Genomic DNA, 25,751 nt, shown 5'->3' on the forward strand with positions numbered 1-25,751 from the left:
ATATAGATGAAACCTATTCAATATATTTCTTTAAAATAAAGTTCTTCAAATTTAAAGTAAAAAAATAAAATTATTTTTTTTCTCTAAATATAGAAGGAAAATAGTAATTTTTATTTTACAAAAAGAATATAGATGAATTAGAGTAGATTTAACCGTAAATACTATTACAAAAATTAAAAATAACAATGGACTAGAAATGGTTTTTGACATATATAATACTTATTTCATTTCACAAAGAGCGTTACTTTGACATTTTTCACACTTATAAAAAAATGATCAAAATGCATTTATGTTATTATTAATTATAATTATTTAACCACTAATATTTTCAGATAATTAAAATTATTTATAAGGTCAATACAATTTGCATTTAATATCAAACTGAATGATAGGATAAATTGTACTCTCTACGTTTAAAAAAAAATGTCAATTTGACGTTTTTCATGCATGTTAAAAATGATTGAATATTTAAGTTTTTTATTAATTATATCTATTTGACCAATAATATTTGAGATAACTAAAAATACTTATAAAATCTATAGAATTTGCAATTAATAAGTATAATTCGCATTAAAATTTTAAAGTGATACTGTAACAAAAGAAAAGTTAAAACGACACTTGAAAAACAGAAGGAATATTGAAAATCTAAACTAAAATTATTGGGAACATCTATGGTCATAGACAGTGGCGTGATGTTCCAAGTGAAAAAATACCCCATGCCATAAAGAAACAAGAGAAATGTCTTAGCATTGACCTTTTCCACTAATACTTCCAATTAGCTAAGACCTGGTTTTACATATCATAATATATCTGTGCGCATATAATTATTGTGAAAAATTACGAACTATATACACCTTACACTGAAGGGTATTTAATTTTGATTAAACATTTTTGAGGAAACTAAAAAAAATATACTGTAGATGCTTCTCAGATGTATATCACTGTTTAAGACTGGTGTGTATTTCTATTATGCAAATGAATTAAAAAAAATTGAAAGCGGCAAATTAATTAATTGAAACGTTCATAATTGAGGAAGTGGAAACTTGCCAAGGTACCTAAACAACTATTCTCAATTTATATAACTAACTATTTCTGACGACTTTCTCTTGCCTTCTTAATGATCTCTCAATTGAATATCCAAAACTTTCAATTAAAACCTACATTCTACACTTAACTACACCGACATTCAACAATAAATAAATACAATATTGCATATTACATTAATTACAAAAGACAAGCTAGGGTTTTAGAATGATACGGTGGTTCAGATCTTCTTAAAGCACAGCTCCTCTTCATCATTCTCTCATCATGAGGAATACACCATCTTTCAGCACCATCTATTTCTATCTCTACCATCAATTTATCTCTCCCTAAACTATCTATTTCTATCTCTACTTTATCACTTTCTCTCCCAATAAATATACACAAGTCTCTACGATTTAATTGTTATTGTGAGTATGAAGATTGAAAAGGCTATTTCCGTTGAGGGGAATGTTGTTTGGATCGAGGATATCATCATATGCATAATGCATACATATAATATCATATATAGATTATGATACGATGCTAGCAAATGTGCATATATGTAATTCTCGGACCAGGCTTCATCCCCCTCAACACGTTATTGCCTTCAATCACCAGAAACCACAAAACCTAATTATTCCCTTTTCGTATATGTGTGTAAGACAATCATCTCTTAACAATATTTTTCCTTTTGGGTCTCTATATTTTCATCCTTTCATCCTTTCTATGGTTACTTGTTTAATGTCTTACACTGTGTTTCTATTGATTTTTATAATAAATATGTTTATATAATCACCAAAGATGTCCAGTTACAAACTGTAATTGTTTCTTTCACGTGATAATCTCATTAGACATATACATTGGCAATGTGCATTTATCAGAGTTCAACACGTGAATGACAGCTTTTGTTAAGTGAGCAAAATTTGTTGAGCAGCTCATATAATGCATGGATAGTGGATTAGGTGAAAATACTGTAGGTTTCACCGAAGAGTTTATGTGGGTTTAGAGAAAATCACACGGTAGCCAAAATTTTATTTATCTTATGTTGGGTTATTTAATACAAAAGTCATGCTACATCTCTAGTCGATTTCCTAATTATAAATTAATACAATAACACATTTTATGTCGAAATAACAAATATCGCAAGATTTTGCCAAGAGTAAGGAGTATTTTGATAGATATTCCTAAAACTAAATAACTTTCAGTTGCAATTGTGTCACTTTGCTTAGTTACTTAAAGTTTACATCTAACGGGCTACAACTAGCTAATGTAATGTGGCTATTATGTGAAGTGAATTGTATAGATAAGTTCTTAACTTACTGAAGCTTTTGACTATGAGGAAAAATAGTTAGAAGAGATTAGAAGAGTCTTTTGTTTTTGCTTTGTCAAATTGCTTAATCTTTATGTCACAACTTTTCCAAGTATTTATTGAGATGTGACATCTTCTCGCGATAATTTAATCGCGACTTTCTGCATAGACATAAATGCACATGTGCTAATACTGGATGTTGGTCTGAACCAAAAATTTGTGTTGCTCATCGGGTAATGTAAATATCAAGTTTTTAGGTTTCGAACAAAAAAAGAGAAAGGATAAGATCTGATTCAGTTATACACTCTAGATTTATTTGGGTACGATCGTTTTGCTTTAATCTATTCTATTAAAACAGCAGTGTGACCAATTGATAAAAGTAGGATCCAATTATTATTTCAATAATACATACATTTTATATGATAACTGCAACCCTTTTTTTAATTTCAGAATGTAACCACCACGTATACACGCCTAATAATCAGGGGCCACAAACCTAATAACTGCATCAATATATCTTAATTTATTGAACATTAAACAACATTTATATAAAGATGCAAATACGTAAGAAATTTCTAAAAATATGTAACTTCCGTTTTTAAAATATGTTTTCTACATAATTAGTTTTTGGTCGGAATTTTTTTGTATCTGGCCTAGGCCCTCTATTGATGCATTGTGTATGTGTATGGGCTTTTAAAATTTTCTATTGTTTGAAAATTATTTTGCTTAATTGGATATTATTAACCTACATTATTATTCAAACAATTTCTATAATTTGTTCTATATTATAATAAAACACCTACTTAAGTTTATAAATAAAATGTGGAAAATTAAAACTGTTATCATAAAATTTGGTATATTTAAAATTTGGTATATTTAATTATTTTAATTAATTATAACTTATATCTCCCCTAAGAAAAATAAGATTTATTCAACTAGACATTAATTTATTCAAATTTTAAATATTTTACATAGACATTAAGTTTATCAATTAACAAAGAGCAAGATGTTAAAATAGGGTTTAACGGTTTTAATAGAAATAAACATTCATATAAATTCATTTAGTTTAACGAGATTGAAATAGGTTATTTGATCAAAAATATTTATTAAATGTTATCTATTCTATTAAAACAGCAGCATGACCAATCAATAAAAGTAGGATCCAACTATTTTTTTTATTTAAAGAGTCATTATCTATTAAGTAAATAATATAACTGTAACCCACTAACCCCATATTTCTTTTTGTAAACGAATCCACTAATTTTATATTTTAGAATTAGTTTTGCGCTTTAAAGGTAACGTGGTTTCTATTTACATTGGATCACAATTTATAAAACCCATTTTATTTTGTTAAATAGGATTACAAAGAGAAACACAATTACAAAGAAATGTATAAATATGATTATAAAGAAAAATATAAATATGAAAATTAATTTTTTTAAAAAAAATGTAAAACAAAAAATATACCCGCCCTTTTAGGGGCGGGTCAGAATCTAGTTAAAACTTACAAGTTATGACTGAGGTACACAAAAGATATGCCATCCTTGTTTTGATAAAAGTAACTGCTTTTGCGTTTATTATTTATTTTTTTGGTTGAAAGAAATGTGATTGTTAAGTAACTTAAGTTTGTCATTCTTCTTTTTTCTGATCAATTTTTTTTATTCGTTTTTTAAGTTTGTCTTTAAAAAACGGATTCTATTTCAAAAAGAAAAACGACTAATTTCCCAAACAATTCAATATAGTACAGCCCACAAATAGCTTCCTAAAAGAATAAGGCCTACTTTCCGGCCCATTTTACTTTTTGTTGGACAGGTTAACAAAATATCTGAAGTTACATAAACGAAGATTACTTTTTGACATGTTAATGTATTTTTTTGGGTGTAAATTAATGTATTTAATTTCAAGTGGGAATTTACCTTTATTATTTAATGTTTAATATTATTATTCGCTAGATATTCATATTCCAACAATCTATGAGGTTGTGGCTTCTCTGTACAATGATTCGTACTTCCATGTAACAATAATAAAATGTCTATTAAAAAGTTTTAATTGGAAAATATATATCAAAACTGCGTTATATTGACACCACCAATTTTGTCGAACTTTGGCTTTTTTTTTGTGTGTTGTCATATTACTGGGTCCATTTAAGTTTCTTTAGCAGAAATTGATATACACACAATAAAAAGATAGTTGTGTGGAAAATACTTTGTGTTAAAGACTAAAGGCAACATGTGTATAATTATATATAATTAATACTTTGTGGTAAAAAGTTCATCGATAAGATTCCAAATATGTAAATCAAACGCTAGCTTTTGACTTTTGTTTATTGATACGATACGTTTCAAAAACAAATATAATTTATATAATTTAATTTGGAAAAAGGTAAATATACTCCGGTTTGCAAGAATCTAATTTTCCTACCACAACACCACCACTTTACTTTTTTTTTTGGTTCTTTGTCTTAATGATTCTGTATTTCTGTTGATATATCTTTGGAATAAATAAAACATATTTTTTTCATTACATGAAGAGAAATCTACTTACGAATGTTACGACTAGCAAAACCACATTTTAAGCGACAGCCTAGCAAAAAGAAAAATGATCCCCAAATAATATTATCTATATTTATGTCTAGTAGAATAATTAAAAACTCACAAAGAATGTGAAAATATGATTTATATTTAACCTAGTAAAACATTGTTCGTATACATTCGCATACACTACTTACTTACAAATATATCCGATTATGGGTGTCATTATCTCCGTTAATCCAGGGTTTAGCTGGATTGTCTTTTAAGTTTTGATGATGACACATAGAGAAAATAACTAAATAAAGCACCTAATAATACATACAGGATAAGATTGAAGTTTTCCTGAGTGCTTAAATTTGAAGTAAAATAGATTCTATATTTTCTTAATTATATCATTATTCATTATGGAACTAAAACTCGGCACATATAAAGCAAATTATGCGCACCAACTTTGCTATATATACAAGAAACGTCTTCCCTTATAAAACAATTAAAGAGAACAAATGACAAACATACAACATTTTCTTCACCACCCTCCAAGTCCTACAACCTTCCAAGAACAATTTTCATTCACTTTCTAGAGAAATCAAAAGCTATTTTCCGGGGGAAAACCAATCAATATGGGAGAGACAGAAACCATGAAGACAAACTAAACCTTAATACATATATATTATCTATATACTAGTATTCATCCAATGGGCAACGGAGACAAACTCATCAGTCACTGGAGCTTCCATATTCCACGCCTCCATTATCATCATAATCATAATCATCATGAGCATGATCATGAAAAGGTACCAAAAGGGTGTTTGGCAGTGAAGGTAGGACAAGGAGAAGAGCAAGAGAGATTTGTGATTCCCGTTTGGTATTTTAATCATCCTTTGTTTGGACAACTCTTGAAAGAAGCTGAAGAAGAGTTTGGATTTGCTCAAAAAGGGACAATCACGATCCCTTGTCACGTTGAAGAGTTTAGGTATGTTCGAGGAATGATCGATCGGGAAAACTCCAAATTTCTCGGTGCTTATAATACTCTTGGCCATCATCACCATCACCATCCTCATCCTCATCCTCATAACCATCTCATCCGGTGTTTTAAGGTTTAATGGTATTCTTATATATATACTACATAATTGTCTCATGTTATTGTTGATTATAAATAATTATCGGTCTCCACATCTTATCGCATATGTTGTGTGGATTCTTGTTGCTGTTCAAATGTGTGTTTTTACGATGATTAACTGTAAGCTTGGCATGATAATATTGAAAATAAACATTTTGTGATGATAATAGTCTAAGTATGTAGGTTATTGTCATGGGGATATATGTTTACTCAACACACATTTCTTTTTGGGTAACATGGGCAGGGGCGTCCCTCGGCACAGCGAGGTGAAGCACAGGCTTTGGGCCCCCAAATTTTTCTGGGCCCCCATTTGAAAAAAAAAATTATTATATATATATTTTTAAGTTTTATGGTACAAAAAAAGATTGTCAATGAAGTTAGAAAGTTATCCTAACAAAATATTATCATTTCAATGGGATTCAATAGAAAAAAAAATAGTTTTGATTAAATTTCTTCTCATTTTCAAAGTTTTTATGTTTATGTATGGACCCCCAAATTTTTTTTTGCTTGTGGCCCCAGTTAGTAGAGGACCGCCCCTGAACATGGGTCGTCGTCCGGACCCGAAACCCCGACTAATAGATTTCGAACCCGGGATACTTAATACTTTTTCAAACTCGCCGTACCATCCAACCATGCCCATATAGGCAGACACACTTTCTTCTAATTAACTTGTCAAACTTGACTCTTACATAGCAATTGAATAATTGAAATGGGTCTGAGGAGATTTAGCTAGAATACTCAGATTGTAGCTTTTCCAACTACTACAATATATTAATCATTTGGATGAAGACGTGATTCAATTGTCATTTCATATATATACCCTAAAACACAACTTCTACTTTGCTCTTACATTGATAAAGATATGTGAAAACAAGTTTCTTTATATTTTATAAAAAAATCCTTTTAACTTTATTTTTATCTGATCAGAATTTTCTTTAGCTCTTGTTGTCTTTATTCAATTTTGACGGTCATCTAAGAATAAAATAAAACTTTAATCACACACTTTTGGTTAAAGTATAAACTTAATAATATCTAATACGTTAATCTTCTCTTCTTGATGTTAATACAGGTACACAGATTCGAGAATTTATTTATTTTACATATTTTATTTTCATGATTTTTTGAACGTACATAAAAAAATCAAATAGTGATGGATTGAAGAATTATGAAAGTGGAAAGAAATGGACGAGAGGCCTTGACCCTTACATGACCAGAATAGCAATAACCCGGTCACTATCATCCTCCTATATATTGGATTAATTATTGTTTCCATAGAATTACGAAGAACCTCTTTATTTTACTTTAACAATTACCATTTCGATTTACCCATTGGAATTGAGCGCTTCAAAATATTCTCTCCATCTCCATACCTCACGAATCCAGTTGATACAACCAGCCTTATTATTCACCAAAGTTTATTCACAACTATAAAGAAAAACTCGTCAAATATATGAGCTATCTGTTTATGTTGCAAGTTTCAAGTAAACTGTGGAAACAGTGCCGGCCCTAGAGAATTGAAGAGTATAAGCAAGTTAAAATTTGAACCCAGGTTAGTCAAAGAGAGTATGTATCTAATAGCCTTCACATGTTGCAACTAGACCAAAGGAACTTTATGAAATTTTGTGGCTGAAATTAAATTTATAATAACGCGGTGGGAAGCCACTGCTTGCTTCCTTGGCTTAGTCCCAAGTAAAACAACAAACTATACTTACTTACATTTATAGATAGATGCAAATGTAGAAATTTATGACAATTTGAAAAAATGAAAACAAATATTGAGGAGGATAAACACTTGCAAAGTAGAGTTTTACATTACCACTAGGTTAAGACCCGCGCCTTGTGCGGAATGAATATTAAATATAAATTATTTTAAGTATTATATATTTTTTACATATTATGAAATAATAAATATATATTAAATAATTAAAAATTTAGTAACTATAACGTATATAATTAAATTGGTACAAATACTTAAATAAATTTTATTAATCGAGACAAACACTTTTTCTATTTTATATATGCTATAAAATTAAGTTTACATGATATTAACATAGATATATAGTACATTTTTAATAGTAACATCTGTTTAAAAAATATTTTATACTCATATTATTTTGATCGTTTGTATTTCTTTATAACAAAAAAAAAATAAATCAATGATAACAATAAAAAATTTGTGGGATGTTTAATAGTTTTAGTAATTTATAATTTTATAAACATTCAATGCAAAATCTAAAATCTAAATATTAAGTTTTCAATAATTGTTCAAAATGTTTATCAAAAAGATTTAAAGCAAATTCGAAATTAAAATACTTATGTATTTTATATGGTATATAATTTATTTTTAAAAAATATTAATATACATATATATAATATTTCCTACTTATGTAATTTCGTAATCATTTGTATCTTGTTATAACGTAAATTTTAAACCATGGATCACAAAAATTTCAATGTAAGATTTTTAACAACTTTAGTCATTTAGATTCGTTTTTAAAAATTCAAAATATAGCATATACGAAAAAATTTAAATTTTTATTATATAGTTAATGTGGTTGTTTAATTTATTTTAATAAGTTAAAATTTTTAAAAAATGATAGAGAATAGAGTAATTTTTATCAAATCTTTATTATTCAAAATCATTAATTGTCATATATACTTTAGCCACATTAGGTAATTCCGTGATTTTTATTTAAGGAAACAATGAAGAACATTTATGATTAATTTATGGTTAGTTTAATAAAAAGCTTATTATATATTTATATGGACCAACATATTTTTCTAAGGATTCTAAGAATGATTGTGGTGATGACATGTGGCTACAAAAATATGTTGTAATGCTTCTCTTTTAATATATGGGGGATTATTAAAGAGACAAATCTCATGTTTTTTTGGTTTTAGAAAGTTTTATCTGGGCTTAGAAGTCATAAAAGGTCCAATGGGAATATAAATCTTTGATACAAAATGGGCCCATTAAGGCCCGATTGATGCACACGACATCGGAAAAAACCTGATTTTGGGTCATTTCGGGTAAACGCAAATCACTTTTTGTTTCCGTCGCCTAACACATTGCGAACGATTCTCCTGCTCATCGCCGTCGTGCTCTCGCTTCGTCGTCTGGTGATTTAGATCGAGGTTAATCACTCTTTCTCGAATCGATCTTTCTGCTGTGTGCTTTTAACCGATCTCCTCTCTTCTATCTAATGATTTTGTTGTTGTTAGTGGTCGGGGGTGAATTAATTGTCTCTTTTATTCGATTTTCGCACGAGATCTATAACTTGTCTCTTCGATACCAAACAATAGATCTCAAGAACGAACGATTAGTCATTGATCGGCTTGTATGGATTATTACATATAGACTCAGCTTTTACAATTTGTTTTGTGTCATTTCCTTGCTTACGTGGCTTTTGATTATGGTTGTTTAATCTTTATTTACTATACATGATTAACTCTCAGGTTAAGAAGTAATGTCAAGAGGAAAATACATAGTTGGTGCCCTTGTGGGATCTGCTGTTGTTGCCTATGTCTGTGACAAAGTCATCTCTGATGATAAGATTTTCGGAGGCAAGTTTTTATATTCGGACATAATAAAAACAAAAAGTTCTTAAGCTTGGCTGCTAGTGACATGTGTAGATAAGCTAAATGGGTTTGTTTTTTTTTAAACGTAGGTTCTACACCGGGGACTATTACTAACAAGGCGTGGGGTGCTGCGACTGAAGAGAGGCTCCAAGCATGGCCTAGAACCGCTGGTCCTCCCGTTGTGATGAACCCTATCAGTCGCCAGAACTTCATCGTTAAGTCTCGCCCTGAATAAGTGGGAATCTTTCTCTCTCATTTGATACGGATTGATTCATTTGCTCGCTATGTTGGCAATTTTCTTTTGATTTTGAGGATCGGGTATTTTCTCAGTAATAATTTGTGGGGGTGTATGGATGGATACAACATTATACAGTCCAATCTTTTCTAGATGCATTGCTTTTTTAAGTAGTGTTTGTTGATTTTGACGATAATATGAAAGTGAGCCAACAAGACTTGAGTTTTTGCGTCTTGCTTTTGCATTTTACCTTTTGCTTTCATCTAGTTTGGTCAGAAGTTTTGAGTTCGTTTGGTGTCTCATGTTTTGGAGTATTTTTACTTTCATCTTGTTTAATCAAAGGAGAGATCTGAATACATTGCTTTCTTCTCGTTCAATAGCGGCAAATCAATCAGTATGTAACTATGTAACAAACAATTGAGCGTGGCTTATCTGTTCTTACTCTATATCGAACTGGTGCAACTAATACCATACAACAAGGTTCCAGCTCCACATCCATCTAGGAACTCAAACTTAATTGTGATATGCTTTTAGTAATATTCACTGTCAAATGGTCATCTTTACAATCAGATAATATCCCAAGACCCAACAAGCATTTAATCTCATAATAATTAAAAAAAAAAAACTTTAATTCTTACAAAACTAGAAAAGGAAAATTCATAATTGAGTTCAACAAAATAGCAAAACCACTACAAACTTGATCTTCTGGTTCAACTAAAAACGTTTGGTAAAGAAAAAACCACATTTGGGCTATTTTATCTACTGGCCCATAAAAATATGGCAATCAATGAGCCCATTAAATAAATTTTTTTAAAAAGCAACGGAAGCTTCTGAACCAACAAGAAGGTTACTCCAAATCGGTAGGACTAACCAACACGACGACGAATAGAATCAATCAACCGTCTTCCACCGAACCAAGCAAACTCCGATCCCTGATATATCCCCTCTCAGCCACCGTGGCTCCGGATATCTTACGACGGCTATTCCCAGCTCGGACCCGAAGACCCGCCCCGATCATCCCTTTGACCCGGCTTGAAATGAACCTCTTCCGGTTCTGCTCCGGTCTGAAAGTCCTCGGCTACTTCGTGATCCTTCTCGTCATCACCTTCGTCGCCGTGTCTTACTACGCCGTCGTCGTCAACACATGGTGGCCGATCTTAATCGAAAACAACCATAAAGCTCTCTCAGCTCTCGCATGCTTAATCATATTCGTCTTCCACTTCTTGGTAATCTCAAAGTCTCATCCTTTAAAATTAGGGTTTTGATGCTTAAAGTCTCATCCTTTGCAGTTGATAATGCTGTTGTGGAGCTACTTCACTGCTGTGTGTACGGACCCAGGTTCTGTTCCTGAGCATTTCAGAAGAGAGCTTGTGGTTGTGGGTGATAGTTTGGAGGCTGGTACTTCGACAGAACAAGGAGCTTTAGGTTCTTTAGGTTACTGTCCGAAATGTAGGAATGTTAAGCCGCCTCGTTGCCATCACTGTTCTGTCTGTAAGGCATAACCTGATTTAGCTTATGCTCTGTTCTGCTTAGTGTTGCAAGTGACCAACTTATGTTATGCAGGTCAAAGATGTGTTCTCAAGATGGATCATCACTGTGTTTGGATTGTTAACTGTGTTGGGGCACGTAACTACAAGTTCTTCCTTCTCTTTCTGGTAATAAACTCCTTTCATTTTGTTATCTTGTGGTTCTGAAGCTTTGTTTGGTTTGTGTTGAGTGTATTAGTACTGGTTTCTTGATTTGTAGTTGTATACTTTTCTCGAGACATTGTTGGACGTTGTAGTCTTGCTTCCTAGTTTCATTGAGTTCTTCAGCCAAGCTATAAAGCGGTCCTCTTCTCCGAGTCAACTTGCTTCTCTCGTTCTGGCTTTTGGTGAGTGTAGTAAGGTTGTTTAACCTGGAAAGTGCTGAGCTTTTTTTTAATCTTTATCTCATTTTCATTCTTTATGTTCTTACAGATTCTGTATCCCATTGATGCAGTTCTTAACTTAGCGTTCGTTCTCAGCCTTCTCTGTTTCATAGTCATGCATCTCTCTCTTGTCTCAACCAACACTACTTCAGTCGAGGTGTGTTGGGCTTTCTATAAACAAAATCTAAAGCTTTGAGCATACGATTCTCTTCGCTAAATTATTGTTTTTTTCAGGTTCATGAGAAGAGTGGAGATGTCAGATGGAAATATGACTTGGGAAAGAGGAAAAACTTCGAGCAGGTGAGTCTTCTTGTGATCCTCCTTTTGTCTTCATCACTCCATGGATAACTTGATCAAACTCATTACGATTTGGCTGCCTTGTGGTGAAGGTTTTTGGGAAGAAGAAGGCGTTTTGGCTCCTCCCGTTGTATTCTAAAGATGATCTCCATAACATAACTTCACTTCAAGGCCTTGAGTTTCCTACTCGTTCTGACATCGACCCTTGATTCAAACAACAATCATTCAACCAAACATCGTTGGAAAGCTCTCTACAGTGGAGATAACTCTCTTCTCAAGTTGTATCTGAAACCACACTACATTGTTGTAATAGCGAAATTGATTTGATTCATTTGTTAATTTATGCTCTTCAGCTTGTCTGATATGAGAACCAGTTGTTACTTCTTGTACAAGTTAATAATCACAAGTGAAATAGATTTGATTCATTTCATATAAATGTGATATGAAAATGAACATAAAAACTTTATAAACGAAATATAAACTGATCAGCACACTAAAAATTAAAAGCTATTGAAGTTAACTGATATTATTAGTCTCATAATTTAAGAGAAATAAGATCATACCACTCAACCCTAACCCACTCACCAAGTCTCCTTATCAAACTAGAAACCGTAAGTTTTCGATTTCACATTTTTATAACACAAAGAAACAAACTACAAACAGACACATCCAATACAGCGTTCTCTTTTTTTTTTCTACTTGCTTCTTTTGTCAATTAGCTGGGCTGCTGCTAGTAGGGCCTGTACCTTCGGCCTCCTCCTCGGCTACCATCATGATCATCACTGCTCTCTCGCCCTGACCCTCTGTTTGAGCCATTATTCCGGTCACCTCTTCTGGGTCGTTGTGGTGGTGGTGGTGCCATCTGCATACCAGGCTGCTGCCTACACATACCATACAACCCCATATTGGTTTTTAATCCAAAAGAAAAGAATGAACCAGAGTTTTAGTTAAACGAACAACAATTTGACTTACAGAACATAGCCAACACGGCCATCAGGAAGGAGCATTGGAACCATTTGCATCCCTGTTGGCATTGATCCTCTCCCATAGATCATTGGCTGCTTCAATGCAAATTTTAAACTAAAGTTTACACACAAATTGATGATAATGGTTTCTTATAAAATGACAAACTGGTATTTTCTTTATACCTGACTAAAGCTACCGGCAATGCCCAAACCAGAACCCATAGCACCATAAGCAGGCGCAGCAAAACCACCAAACGTAGGAAGCGCAAAGGGAGCAGGTGCAGGTGCAGCAGCACCATAAGTATAAGAAGAGTCATGTTTCCTCTCAGCTTGGGGTTTAGCAAGCACAACTTCTAGCGGTTGACCTGTAGTTTGCAATACTCAAATGACATCTCTTGGGACCAAAATAAACCAAACACTTTTAAAAGACATGTTATAACAATTTACCGTTGATTTCATATCTCTCTGAGTCTTTGACAGCCTTCAATGCACTAGACCTTTCAGCATAGTGGACGAACCCAAAGTCACGCTTTCCACCCTTCCCAGGAGGTGTGACGATTTTAGTCACTTCACCATGCCTCTGAAAGAGTTCTTTCAGTTGCTCCGTTGAGGTGTTCTCTGGAATGTTCTTCACATAAAGAGCTTTCACCTGAGTACATAGCGCAAAAAAGTGATTCGTCAAAAGAAGTGCTAGAGAGAAGACTTTGTGCAGATAGAGTAAACCCTCAAGAGTACCTGAGCAGCAGCAGCTGAATTCTCAGGAGAGCTTTTGGGGTCAGCCCAAGTCACAGTTGGAGCGTTACCCTCAAGCTTAAAGTTAGAATCAATCATCTTCTGCCTTGAATAGTCAGCACATGCATTGTTATAGTATAACACAAACGCAAAACCACGGTTACGAGTGGAGTTTGCTGGGTCCTACAAGCACCAAAAAGATAAATTAGTAAATGAATCAAGCAAAGATCATTCTCCAAGATTTGATCAAAACTTCTTACTTTTATGAGCTCGATGTTCTCCACCCCAGGACCAACCTCCTCTATGACTTTCCTAAACTCATCCTCAGTCCAGTTCTTTGGGATGTTACCAATAAACAATCTGTTCTTAGTTTCAGAAAGGGAGCACCTTATAGTTTTCCCCTGCACAAAAAAAAAGAAGAAGATAAGTATAACGTAAACCAGCAATGATAGATAAGTAAAGGTACAGTTAAGAGTTGAGATTTGCCTTAAACTCTTTACTGTGCAACTCCTCAATGGCCTTTTGTGCAACGTCTTTGGTTCTGAAACCTACAAAAGCATAGCCTTTGCTCTCACCAGAGTCCCTATCTTTCATCACTCTCACCTAATAAAAGAAAAAAAGAGTAAAAAGTCAGCAGTAAATACACAAAGATAGTACACAAAGATTATCATTGTTCCAACCTCAAAGATCTCTCCTATTGCTTCACACAGATCCCTCAAGTCCTCTTCTCCAACATCTCTTGGTAAGCCGCCAATGAACACTTCAGAGCCATGAGGAGGAAGCGAGAGAAGATGAGAGTACTTCTCCCTTTCTTCTTCATCAATAGGAGAGGCTGATGATTTCTCCTCATCTTCAGCTGTCTCGATATCGATATGGTTATCATCATCATCTTCAGCCGTCTCAATATCAATATGGTTATCATCATCATCTTCAGCTAACTCCTCCCTATCCCCTCCTTTTCTCTCACCACCATAATCCTCCACTTCACGTTCTTGATTGCCACCACCTTCTTCTTCATCATCATCATCGTCTTCATCTTCTTCTTCCTCTTCTTCCACAAACTCCTCTACTTGCTCCTCCTCCACTTCATCCTCCATATCACTGTAGCTACCTTCCTCGAAATCCACACGGTCGTCAACATCTCGCGCGTCAGACATATCTGGTCATCCAATAACCATGCTTTACTGTTAACTTAGGAAGCTCAGGTGAACCACATAACACAAAGAAAGAGAGAAACAGAATTGGGTGAAATGAGAAATGCTCTTTCTTTAGTTTGATGTTTAGTGAGGATGAAAAGATGGTTACAAATGTATAACGGTAACGATAGTAAATGCAACAAAGATCAAAACTTTGTAAAAAGAAAAGCTTTTTTTGTTTGATTCCAGATCTTGTTTTCCTTAGAAGCCCCCAAAAATTATAAAGCAGTCAAATTTATAACAGTACCCAGAGGCTCATCCAATCAAATTCGAGATCGTGACTCACACATCTCAAAATTCGAGCAAAACCCATTAACGGAAACGAGATATAATCGGGACCCAGAAGCAAATTACTCACCAGATCAGCTCAGAAACAAGGGAAAAATCTGAACTTTTATTTTTGTAACTAGGGTTTGTTTCATTTTTTATTTTTTTATTTAGGGAGGGAACAAAAAGAGATCTACGACACAACCAAAACATATATTATGTATAAGAAAAGAAGAAATGGAGAATTTTGTCGGCATACCAGACTCGTGTGTGTTTTTGTTTTCGAATTTGGTTGAGAGAGAGAGATATATCCGACGATAAAAACTGTTTTTTTACTCAACAAGCTCGTCTCGGCTTATATCTTCTTCTTCATCTCCGGTGGTGGAACAGAGAGCCTTTACCACTCACATGGGCTGTAATCACCTGTAACGCACACTTTCCACAACCCTAATTAAAACGCTTTTAAGGCCCGTTTAATTTATATTGGGCCCATGGCTTTCTAATTCATCAGGCCTGCGGTTTTTTTATCAGGTAGATGAAAACTGCGTGCTGTTTCGCGTCTCTTAGCTTAGCTTATGCCTAGACATCCGGATCTTTGGGTCGGATTTTGATCGGATCTTATCGGATCTAGGTCTTTTGGATCCTGAAAATTTAGATCCATATAAGTACCTATAATTTTCCGGATCGGTTCCGGGTCGGATGTTATTGGTTACGGGTCTATAATTTCAATACCCTACTACTAATTTTAAAGTTATTTCGGGTTCGAGTCGGTTCAGATATTTAGGACCGGAAAAATATTCGAAATACTCAAACTGGATACCAAAACTCAAAAAATATCCAAAAAATACTCGAATAACCGAAAATATTCAAATATTTACCCAAAATCAAATCCAAAAACCTAAAGGATATCCAAAATTTTACCTGTATACCCGAATTATACTTTTTGAAAATCTAAAATTTTATCCAAAATTTAAAATTATAACCGCAAAACCGGACACAAAATGTTTTAAAAAATATCTGAAATATCATAAATATACCGAGTTACCCAAATATAACTAATACTAGATTTTAACCCGCGCACCCGCGCGGGTGTATTTTTCAAAAATATTTTGCTACTTATTTTTTATGTTAATATTAGTGCTTGAAAAAAATCAAAATCTGAAGAACGAAACCGATCTTGATCTGAAAGTGTAATACCAAACCCGAACCAAAATTGATAGCAAAATATTTTAAAAAATATGTTAATATTTAATCTGCGCGCCTGCGCGGATGTATATTTTGAAAATATGTTGATATTTGTTTTTCATGTAATTATTAGGGTTTGGCAAAATGAATCCGAGGAACAGACTCGATACCGATCCGAAAATATAGTACCAAACCCGAACATAAATTGATTAAATATTCAAATTATTCAAAGTTTTGTTATTTAGAGATCCAAATCTGATCCGAACCGAAGTATTCGGATACTTATATATTTAATTATATTTAGATTTAACGTATATAAAACATCAAGAATTATACTTTTAAATTGGTTTAAATACTTGAAAATATATATAGATAGTCAAAAGTAAATATCTGAAATAGTTAAGGTATACTCAAATCACCAAAAATACTTAAAATATTTATTGATTTTGTATCCAAAAATTTTAAATGCCAATTGATATGTTAAGCTTAGGTATTCTGACATATGTTATTTAAATTTATAGGAAATATATTATTTTATTTATAGATTTTGAGAAATTTAAAATATATAATGATTTAAAATTTTAAAAATAATTTAAATGGATTTTAACTCGAACCAAACCCGCAAAGGTCTGAATCACACTCAAACCAAAATTTAGAAACATCCTAATAGGGCTGAAATCTTTAACCCCGGAAATCTGAAATGCAAATCGATCAGAACCAAACTCGTATAGGTAACCGAAAGTCCATCCCTAGTCATTATTATGTATCGTATATTGTCATCATATAATTAATCGTATTTTATATGTACCATCATATAAATAATTATATATATTATATTTTTAAAACTTAATATGAAATATAAAAACCATAATTTGAGTTGGTATTTCAAATTGGGCTTCGTATTGTATTTTTCTTATATATATGTTGACAACATTTTTTATAATGGTTATTGAAAAATAGTTTAGTAAAAATTCATTTTTGAATATATGTATATTTTTCAATCAATTTATGATATAAATCAATTTTGAATTATTATTTTGATTTGAAATATGTATATAAAGTTTAAATTTTGTTTTATGGTTAGTTTAGAAAAAAAAGTTTTAGGCAATTAGATTGACTCATTTTAAAACTGGCTCAAATAGATAGTTTCTTATAATATGATGGACTTTCAATTTTTCTTAATAACATAAGCCCATTACTTTTTTGCTTAATAATACTATCCTTGTTTTCAAACAAAAGTAATGGTCATTGAAAAAGAGTTTAGTAAAAATTCATTTTTGAATATATGTATATTTTTCAATTAATTTATGATGTAAATCAATTTTGAATTATTATTTTGATTTGAAATATGTATATAAAGTTTAAATTTTGTTTTATGGTTAGTTTTGAAAAAAAGTTTAAATGATTTGACTCATTTTAAAACTGACCCAAATAGATAATTTCTTATAATATGATGGACTTTCAATTTTTCTTAATAACATAAGCCCATTACTTTTTTGCTAAATACTACTATCTTTATTTCCAAACAAAAGTAATATTTTTTTAAAAGACTACAATCCATATTACCAAACACTCTTATTTTTTAAACTCATATACATGTTTCCAAACAATCTCATTTTGTACTTCAGTTTCAATAAGATAGATATACAATAAGTTTCGAGTTCTTTGGATATCCCATTGGATCTCGGGTAAGACCTGGACCGTGATCCGCGGATCTAAAAATAAGAGACCCAATAAGTATTTTAGTATGGACTCAGACCTAAACCTGTATTTTCGGATCGGTTCCGAATTCGGATCGACTTAAAATGGGCAAGCTTAGCTGACTCGGTTAATAGAAAAGCTGAAAGAAGGCCCAATTGGTTCAAAAGTTTTAAATGGGCTTTCTGAGAAACCCTAAGCCTAACATTTCTGGAGGTGCTTTATTTATAAATCTCGATTGAAACACTGCAAACCCTAGTCTTGTCTTTTAAGCGGCGCCATCTAAGAAATTTGCCGAGGGTTCCAATCGCAATCTTAGGTACTTGTTCTTCTTCTTCTACGTTACTGTTTACTCACTAGTCCTCTGGTTAGATTGATTTGTAAATCTTTTGTTATAATATATATGTTTTTATTTTGCTGTTTTTTAGATTTGAAACCGTCTGTTGTTTTATGTTGCTGTAGAGACAATGTCGACGGTCGGAGAACTTGCTTGCAGCTACGCTGTTATGATCCTTGAGGACGAGGGCATTTCCATCACTGTAATCTTTCTTCTTTTAGATCTCTTCTCTTCTGTTAGCTATTTGTTTTCAATTAATTCTCTTGATCATGTGTCGAAATAAATACTCATTTTCAGCTTATTATCATAAAAGCTTTCTTTAGGTTGTCTGATTAGGCTTATGGTGTTGTGTTTTATTATCTAGCGATTACCCTGAATATAACTTAGCATTGTTAGTTCTGTATTACTTCTTGAATGTTATGTTAATAGTACTATACTAATAGTTCTTATTTGTGAACATTCTGTGTTAGTAGAGTGTCTTTGTTATTTGTTAAGTAAGTATGTTTTGCTTATGTTTATTTTGTTGACCCTATTGTCTACAGTCTGACAAGATTGCGACTTTGGTCAAAGCCGCTGGTGTCGAGATTGAGTCATACTGGCCAATGCTATTCGCCAAGATGGCCGAGAAGCGTAACGTTACCGACCTCATCATGAATGTCGGTGCTGGTGGAGGTGGAGGTGGTGCACCTGTTGCTGCTGCCGCCCCCGCTGCTGGTGGAGGAGCCGCAGCTGCTGCCCCTGCCAAGGAGGAGAAGAAGGACGAGCCAGCAGAAGAGAGCGATGGAGATCTTGGATTCGGCTTGTTCGATTAGATTTCTCCTTTGTTTTACTCCTTGCTATGTGTTCTGTCGCTTTAGTTGATCTGAGATTTTCAGTTTTGGCATTTTCGAAATTGCTACTACACTTTGGTCTATTTGCTCTATTTATGTACTCGACTTCGAATTTGCAGTCTCAATTTGATCTTTAAATTAAGATTATAAAAAAAGGAAATCTGTTTTTTTAGAGCAAAAAAAAGTAACTATGTCCCTTTAGACTAATCTGTACTACTTTATGTCCTATTAGACTAATTTTTTCGAAAATGGCAGTAATGCCCTTAAAATTGTAATTTTTTGAAAAAGATAAATAATGAGTTCGACAAGCGGGATCGATCGATCCAGATTTACAAGTTACAGTGGATCGCTCGATCCCGATAATTATTCAGAACAAAAAAAAACGCGAAATATATACTGATCGACCTGGTCCATTTCACTCGATCGGCGAAGGTCGATTCCTTACAGATCGACCGATCCACTAAGAATAGATCGATCGATCCCGTGCCCAGGAAAGAATCCCAAATCGATTTTTTTGGTTTTGTATGATTATATCCGGGTTGATTCCCACTTGATTTGAACCGACCAAGCATGATTTCAATTTTTAAGCTCGATTTCTCTGGGACAAAACCCTTAATTTCCCATTCACGAACAAAGGGAGAGAAAATCAAATTCTCACCCAAAGTTCATTAACCCTAACTCACTCAATTCTCTGATTTGGACGATTATTTGGCCTAACTCATACAATTTCGTGAGCTTTTTACGAATCTATCACTCTTTAGTTCGTTCTGCAAAGGTATGAAACTCTATCTCCACTTCTTTTTAGAGTTTGAAATTAGAAAGGTAAAAGGTAGATTTTTGAGTTAGTTAAGATATTTAGACTTCAATCATGTGTTAAGGTGATGATTAGAGAAGATTTTGTACACAATCATGGTTTAAATCATATTTTCGGGATAGATTTAGGGATTTTAGGTTTTTGTTATTAATAGATATATGTTGTATTGTTTTCAAATTTCAGGTATGGAGTTGGAGTTGCCTAATCGTTTATACGGTGAGGGATTGGAACCTCAGGTTAAGAAGATTAATAACAGCTGCCGACTAAAACTTCTCGAGTTGCTAAAAGAAAAAATGGAACCAGAATTCGATGAAGTTATGAAAGATCCCATTTTGTAGATCGTGTTGCTTTCATGACATGCGTCTTCAGCGACCTCATTGCTAAGGATTACCAGAATTTCTGTAAGGGAATTAAAAAATACACTATGGATCCATTACTACTGCAATACGGTAAAGGTGAACTGCCTTCCCATGGAAGAACACAAATGTTGTGGAATGTCGATGTGGATCGGATGTACGTTCCTGTCTGGGTCAATTGCAACCATTGGATTGCTTTATGCATCAGTTTTGTGACTAGGAATATCCAGGTGTTTGACTGCGGGGGTAAAAAAAAAATCAAGGAAGTGGAAGCTTTCGCGCAGCTTATTCCTCGGATTGTCAAGGCCGTGCAGTCATTGACAATACAGAAGCATCTCCACATCACTCCGTACAATGTTTCCTATGTACCTATGAGAGCATGGGAGCATTGTTTGCTCAGATGTTGTTTGAAAGGAAGTTTAGGGGTCTTCGTCCTCTTGACAGGAAGCCTTTGGATGAGTCTATTGGCAGTCTACTTACTCGGATCTTCATGCACCATGGTATTGATCTTTCGGATACTCCTTGTGTGGATACGGTTGACAGATTTGATGCCCAGTTCTTCCTAAACACCAAGATCCTTCATTCTGGTACAATTTACCGTTTTACCATGCCTGATGGGACAATCCTTCACTGCAAGCTTCCACAACCCGCTATCACATCTCTGACGTCTGTGGAGAACATGGAATTCAAGCCTCCTGCTGAAGTTCTTTACACGCCTCCTCCACCAGCTTCAAAACGTCGTCGTGGTTCTTCTTCTTCTGGTCCTGCACAGACACAATGTGAGGATGACACCATTCCGGATATCTCAGTCGATCATACTCCAAACCCTTCTATGGAGTATTTGTTACCACCATATACTGGTCAGTTTGATTCTGGAGCACCACCATTAGATGGTACACAGCAGCAGCAGTTCGCATGGACTGCCGATACATTAATCAAGCTCTCGACGATGATGCAGACTGTGTGGGGTGCACTCGCAAAGATTAGATGTCCACCTACTCCTTCCTGCTGCCGCGCTCCAAAGACTTCAGAGGCAGCTGATATGACTAGAGACGACGCAGAAAATGAACCATCTGATGAAGCAACCGATGAAGAGCGAGGTTCACGCCTCCATAGGAGCAGACGAGCACCAGGACAGAGTAGGAGCTGCAGTCCTGACGACCACCAATGATCAGTATCAGTTATATCTTTCCATTGTATTCCACCGGTTTTTTAAGTTTTCTGCGCATTTCGAATTCGGATCTCGATTGTTTGCATGTTTTATTAGTCCAGTTTGGATCATAACTTTGATTAATTATATAACCTATGGTAAGTTATCATTCTATTAATTATAGTCATGTAGGAGAGGATAAATGGAGGTTTTTATCATATTCTTTCTATTTTGCTGAGTTAAATTCGGTTCAAATAGGATGTATCAGAGTATGGGATCGATCGTTCCAAAGGGCAACCGATCGATCCATATTGCGGATCGATCGGTCCGAATTTCGATCGATCGGTCGGGACGAGATCGAGCTTTGCCGATCGAGAGAACTATACCAGGTCGATCAAAAGATTGTCCGTGTTTTTGTTTGTTTTGCATATTGATCAGGATCGACCAATGGATCGACCGTTCAATATACAGATCGATCGATCCACACTTCGTGGACATCACAGTTTGTTTAAGGGATTGATTGAATCAGATCTCCTAACCAAGTTAATACGGCATGAAGATTAAACAAAGTCCTCCCAAACTGAAACAAAGTTACTAATATTCAAGCAAATATAATCTGAAAAACTGAAACAAAGTTGTCACAAACAGAAACAAAGTTACTAGAAATCAAGCAAAAGAAGTTTGTTAAAATTTCACTAAATTGTGAAGAACACAGCCAACAAATCCACTATATTGGCATCTTGCAAGTTGCTCTATTATGACCACCAAGACCACATCTACTGCACTTACGAGACTGACCCCCCTGTGATCCTTGTGATGATCGGATTTTGTCTTCAACAGTTTCATATCTGCGTTTTCTATTTCTTCCAAGAGATCTTCTTGTCTCAGGCGGTAGCACTTCAGAATTTTCCACAACTTGTGGGACAGACCAACCATCTTCAGGAACTGAAATGGGATTTATGCTTTCTTGATAAGCTTCTCTCCAAGCTCCCGTGGTATACAAAAAATCAGTCAATGTATATGGTTCTCTACCAACAAAGAAACCAGCTTTTATTGCGTGTCTACAAGGGATTTTCGAGAGGTCGTACTTCCCACAAGAACAAGTCCGTTTGTCCAAATCAACAAAGCAGTCAATTGTATCGCCTTTAACAAGCAGCTGGCTATCGGTTACAGGGTAAACTGCGAAAGTTTTCCCCTTTCCAATTCTCCTATCAATCTTTTCCTCCACATCTATGGTCAAACGGTGGGTGTGCTTTGAAATCAACTTCTTACGCTTAAAAAACCAACGTGTCAGCATTTCTCTAATACTGTCCAACAAAGGAATTACGGGAAACTCTCTCGGCGAACGCAACGCAGAATTTATCGACTCTGCAGGATTGTTTGTCCTAATGTCATACCTGTATCCATGAAATTGACATCTAGCCCACTTTCTGACATCTGCTTCCATAAGATACGTTCCAATTGCTGGACTGATATTGCAAACATGAGCAAACGTCTTCTTGAAATCAACCACTCTATAAGCCTTTGAAGCCTTAGAAATCAACCCAGCTAATCCCTTCCCCTTGAAATATGATATCACATTATTCAACAAATGATGAATACAGATACCGTGTCTCGCTAGGGGATACACTTTCTCCACTGCCTTCGCTATTGACACTTGTCTATCCGAAATAAAAGCCAAACCATTATCATCAGCAACAACAACTTTTAATTCTCTCATAAACCATTCCCAAGACTGCTCATTCTCAGAGTCTACTATCCCAAATGCAATAGGATATAAATTTGAATTTCCATCTATAGCAGTTGCAACCAGTAGCACCCCTTTGAATTTACTCTTCAAGAATGTTCCATCGACAACAATGACACGCCTCATGACTGTGTTAAAGCCTCTGATCGATTGACCAAACGCTATAAACAGATATCGAAATCTACCATCGACGTCAGTCTTGTAAGAGGAATGTGTACCCGGATTGGCCTCTCGCAGCATGTGCAAATATTTTGGTATTTTCCCATAACTTTCCTCTGGAATACCTCTAACAGCGTTGACTGCATATTCACGGGAATCCCATGCTAAAGATTCAGAGATCTCACATCCATAATCATTGCGCATAATCTGAACAATATCTTTCGCTTTAGGCCCTTCCTTGATACCTTCATATTTATGCATTATCAGATTGCCTATCGTTTTCGCTGAAGCTGTCCTTCCGGCACTGGTTTTGTTTGAAGGTGCGCAGGAATGTACACCGACATACTTCTTAATAATAAAATATGTGGAGCCCTTCAAACACTCAGCTCGAGCACCCAAAAGCACACCTTATCAGCGCATCTAATACACCAAACTGATTTATTGGAGTTGGTAACTGTGTAGTGAAAGTTATGCTTCATTGCACATAACTCAAACCTCGCTTTCAAAACTGTTTTGTTGAGGAAAAGATCTCCCGTCTTAACCAATTCGACCACCTGACTCTTTGCCAATTTTTCTCTGTTTTCTTTTTCAGCATTGATCTTCTCAGCATCATCATCATCTCTTTCAACCTCGTCTTGCTTCATTTTTCCTTTCTTCTTCTCGTTATGCTTGTCAGCATCATAATCATCTCCATCAACTTCACTTTGCTTCATCTTCCCTTTCTTCTTCTCGTTATGCTTAGCCCCCTTAACAGTATTTGAAGCGGTCCCAATGTCACAAGGATTTCGCTTGTTCTCTTCACTAGTGCTTGCATCAGTTGGCATCTTATTAAGATCAATGTCGATCTTATTTGGATTTCCTTGCTTTGCTTTATAGCTGACACACAATTGAGTTGACTGATGCTTCTTACAAAACCCTAGAAAATTTTGAACTTGCCTTGAGTTTCCAATGATCACTGGTGGACAATTTGATGAATTGATCAATCCAATAGGAAGGTAACTCAACTCCAAATCAGCATCTGTTTCTTCAAAACCAAAATCCTCTATAACAATTTTCTGTAACTCTTCCAGAGAAGACTTCAATTCCAAAGCAAGTAACCTTCCCCCTTTCTTTTTATCAACATTAAAACTCCAACCTGAAGATACAACCAATTCCCAAACACCACATGAAGCATAGACATGAATCATGGTAGAAATAATGTGAAAATTTTGTGAAAATTTTGTGAACAATCAATGGAATATAGAAGACGGCTAAGAAGGTTGCCAAGGTATTTTTTGTCGTTTTTTTTTTGTTCTTTTTCGTTTTTTTTTTTTTTTTTTTTAAAAATCGATTTTTTTTTAAAAAATAAAAGTGAATATTCTCAAATATTTTGTTTCCATATTTTTAGGAACTGATTTCTTATCCGTAGAATACAACTAATATGTAGAAATCAATTTCTACAGTTTTTTAGAATTATAGTAATGTTTAGAATTTGATTTCTACATGTTTTAGATTTATAGTAAATCTGTAGAAGTCGGTTTCTACATGTTTTAGAATTAGATTAATGTGTAGATTTTGATTTCTAAGAATTGTAGAATGCTAGGTTAAGCGCGGAATGTGTATTCTACATATTTGTAGAATACTCCTATTTACGTAGATCACGTATTCTAAATATTGTAGATTCAATGAAAAAAGTAGATTTCGTTTTCTACTTCGTAGAATGTCATTTCTACTTTTTTTAGAACATAATCTGAAATTTATAATTATAACTTTTTTATAACTGGAAAATATACCATTAAGTTCATATATGTATTTTAACAAATGTTACTATTTTTCCAAATTTTTTTTGTTTGTAAAACTATTTATTAAAATTATTTTCATAAATATTAAAGGGTATTATAGGAAAATATGACACAAAATATAGATTAGTCTAAAGGGACATAGTTACTATTTTTTTGCTCTAAAAAAACAGTTTTCCCTATAAAAAATACCAGTTGATGCTCTGAGAGTTATATATAATTAATAATGTTGTTTTAACAGTGCTTGTAACTAGAAATTTTATTTTAACAGTGCAAATCCGTAGGAGTTAAATAATTAATCATGATGTTCTAAAACCATAGTAACTTATAGAAGTGGCCTGACTAATAATTAAAAAAAAACAGAATATATGTGATAATTAGGCCTGGGCATTCGTTTCGGCTTCGGATTAGATCCTTTCGGGTTTGGATCTTTCGGATCTTTAGGATCCGATAGGATAATTTCAAATTTTCGGTTCCGGATCGGTTCGGATCGTGACGTATCCGGGTCGGGTCTTAGATAGTTAAACTCATTCG

The 25,751-nt window shown here is 34.0% G+C and overlaps 6 protein-coding genes across 8 annotated transcripts; 4 read left to right on the forward strand and 2 right to left on the reverse strand.

Annotated features, from left to right (window-relative positions):
• Window positions 1-5,341: 5,341 nt before the first annotated feature.
• LOC103836849 (auxin-responsive protein SAUR32) lies at window positions 5,342-6,150 on the forward strand. Its single transcript, XM_009113145.3, has one exon. The coding sequence runs from the start codon at window positions 5,559-5,561 to the stop codon at window positions 5,964-5,966; it is 408 nt and encodes a 135-aa protein (XP_009111393.1). The 5' UTR covers window positions 5,342-5,558; the 3' UTR covers window positions 5,967-6,150.
• A 2,696-nt stretch (window positions 6,151-8,846) lies between these two features.
• On the forward strand, window positions 8,847-10,022 carry LOC103836848. The gene is made up of 3 exons (XM_009113144.2): window positions 8,847-9,118; window positions 9,440-9,547; window positions 9,652-10,022. Exons 2-3 carry the CDS (start codon window positions 9,451-9,453, stop codon window positions 9,795-9,797), a joined length of 243 nt encoding a protein of 80 aa, XP_009111392.1. The 5' UTR covers window positions 8,847-9,118; window positions 9,440-9,450; the 3' UTR covers window positions 9,798-10,022.
• Window positions 10,023-10,257: 235 nt separating this feature from the next.
• On the forward strand, window positions 10,258-12,415 carry LOC103836846 (probable protein S-acyltransferase 12). Its single transcript, XM_009113140.3, has 7 exons — window positions 10,258-11,023; window positions 11,087-11,288; window positions 11,361-11,452; window positions 11,544-11,670; window positions 11,778-11,863; window positions 11,941-12,006; window positions 12,096-12,415. The coding sequence occupies exons 1-7, from the start codon at window positions 10,835-10,837 to the stop codon at window positions 12,210-12,212; spliced, it is 879 nt and encodes a 292-aa protein (XP_009111388.2). The 5' UTR covers window positions 10,258-10,834; the 3' UTR covers window positions 12,213-12,415.
• Window positions 12,416-12,497: 82 nt separating this feature from the next.
• Window positions 12,498-15,622, reverse strand: LOC103836847 (heterogeneous nuclear ribonucleoprotein Q). 3 transcript variants are annotated; one of them, XM_009113143.3, is made up of 9 exons: window positions 15,423-15,622; window positions 14,381-14,859; window positions 14,187-14,303; window positions 13,961-14,101; window positions 13,704-13,883; window positions 13,416-13,617; window positions 13,152-13,333; window positions 12,976-13,064; window positions 12,498-12,884 (listed from the first exon to the last, which is right to left on the reverse strand). In XM_009113143.3, exons 2-9 carry the CDS (start codon window positions 14,855-14,857, stop codon window positions 12,734-12,736), a joined length of 1,539 nt encoding a protein of 512 aa, XP_009111391.1. In that variant the 5' UTR covers window positions 14,858-14,859; window positions 15,423-15,622; the 3' UTR covers window positions 12,498-12,733. The 3 variants fall into 3 exon arrangements, with proteins under 3 accessions (XP_009111391.1, XP_018510466.1, XP_018510465.1); XM_018654950.2 differs by having other exon boundaries at window positions 12,689-12,884; window positions 12,976-13,061; XM_018654949.2 differs by having other exon boundaries at window positions 12,689-12,884; window positions 15,255-15,573.
• A 2,549-nt stretch (window positions 15,623-18,171) lies between these two features.
• LOC103836845 (60S acidic ribosomal protein P1-2) lies at window positions 18,172-19,367 on the forward strand. The gene is made up of 3 exons (XM_009113138.2): window positions 18,172-18,365; window positions 18,509-18,585; window positions 18,926-19,367. Exons 2-3 carry the CDS (start codon window positions 18,514-18,516, stop codon window positions 19,193-19,195), a joined length of 342 nt encoding a protein of 113 aa, XP_009111386.1. The 5' UTR covers window positions 18,172-18,365; window positions 18,509-18,513; the 3' UTR covers window positions 19,196-19,367.
• Window positions 19,368-22,260: 2,893 nt separating this feature from the next.
• LOC117128291 lies at window positions 22,261-24,626 on the reverse strand. Its single transcript, XM_033280388.1, has 2 exons — window positions 24,069-24,626; window positions 22,261-23,811 (listed from the first exon to the last, which is right to left on the reverse strand). Exons 1-2 carry the CDS (start codon window positions 24,624-24,626, stop codon window positions 22,261-22,263), a joined length of 2,109 nt encoding a protein of 702 aa, XP_033136279.1.
• Between the last annotated feature and the right edge of the window lie 1,125 nt (window positions 24,627-25,751).

The sequence above is a fragment of the Brassica rapa genome, chromosome A09 (assembly GCF_000309985.2).
Source record: "Brassica rapa cultivar Chiifu-401-42 chromosome A09, CAAS_Brap_v3.01, whole genome shotgun sequence".
Classification (NCBI taxonomy): Eukaryota; Viridiplantae; Streptophyta; class Magnoliopsida; order Brassicales; family Brassicaceae; genus Brassica; species Brassica rapa.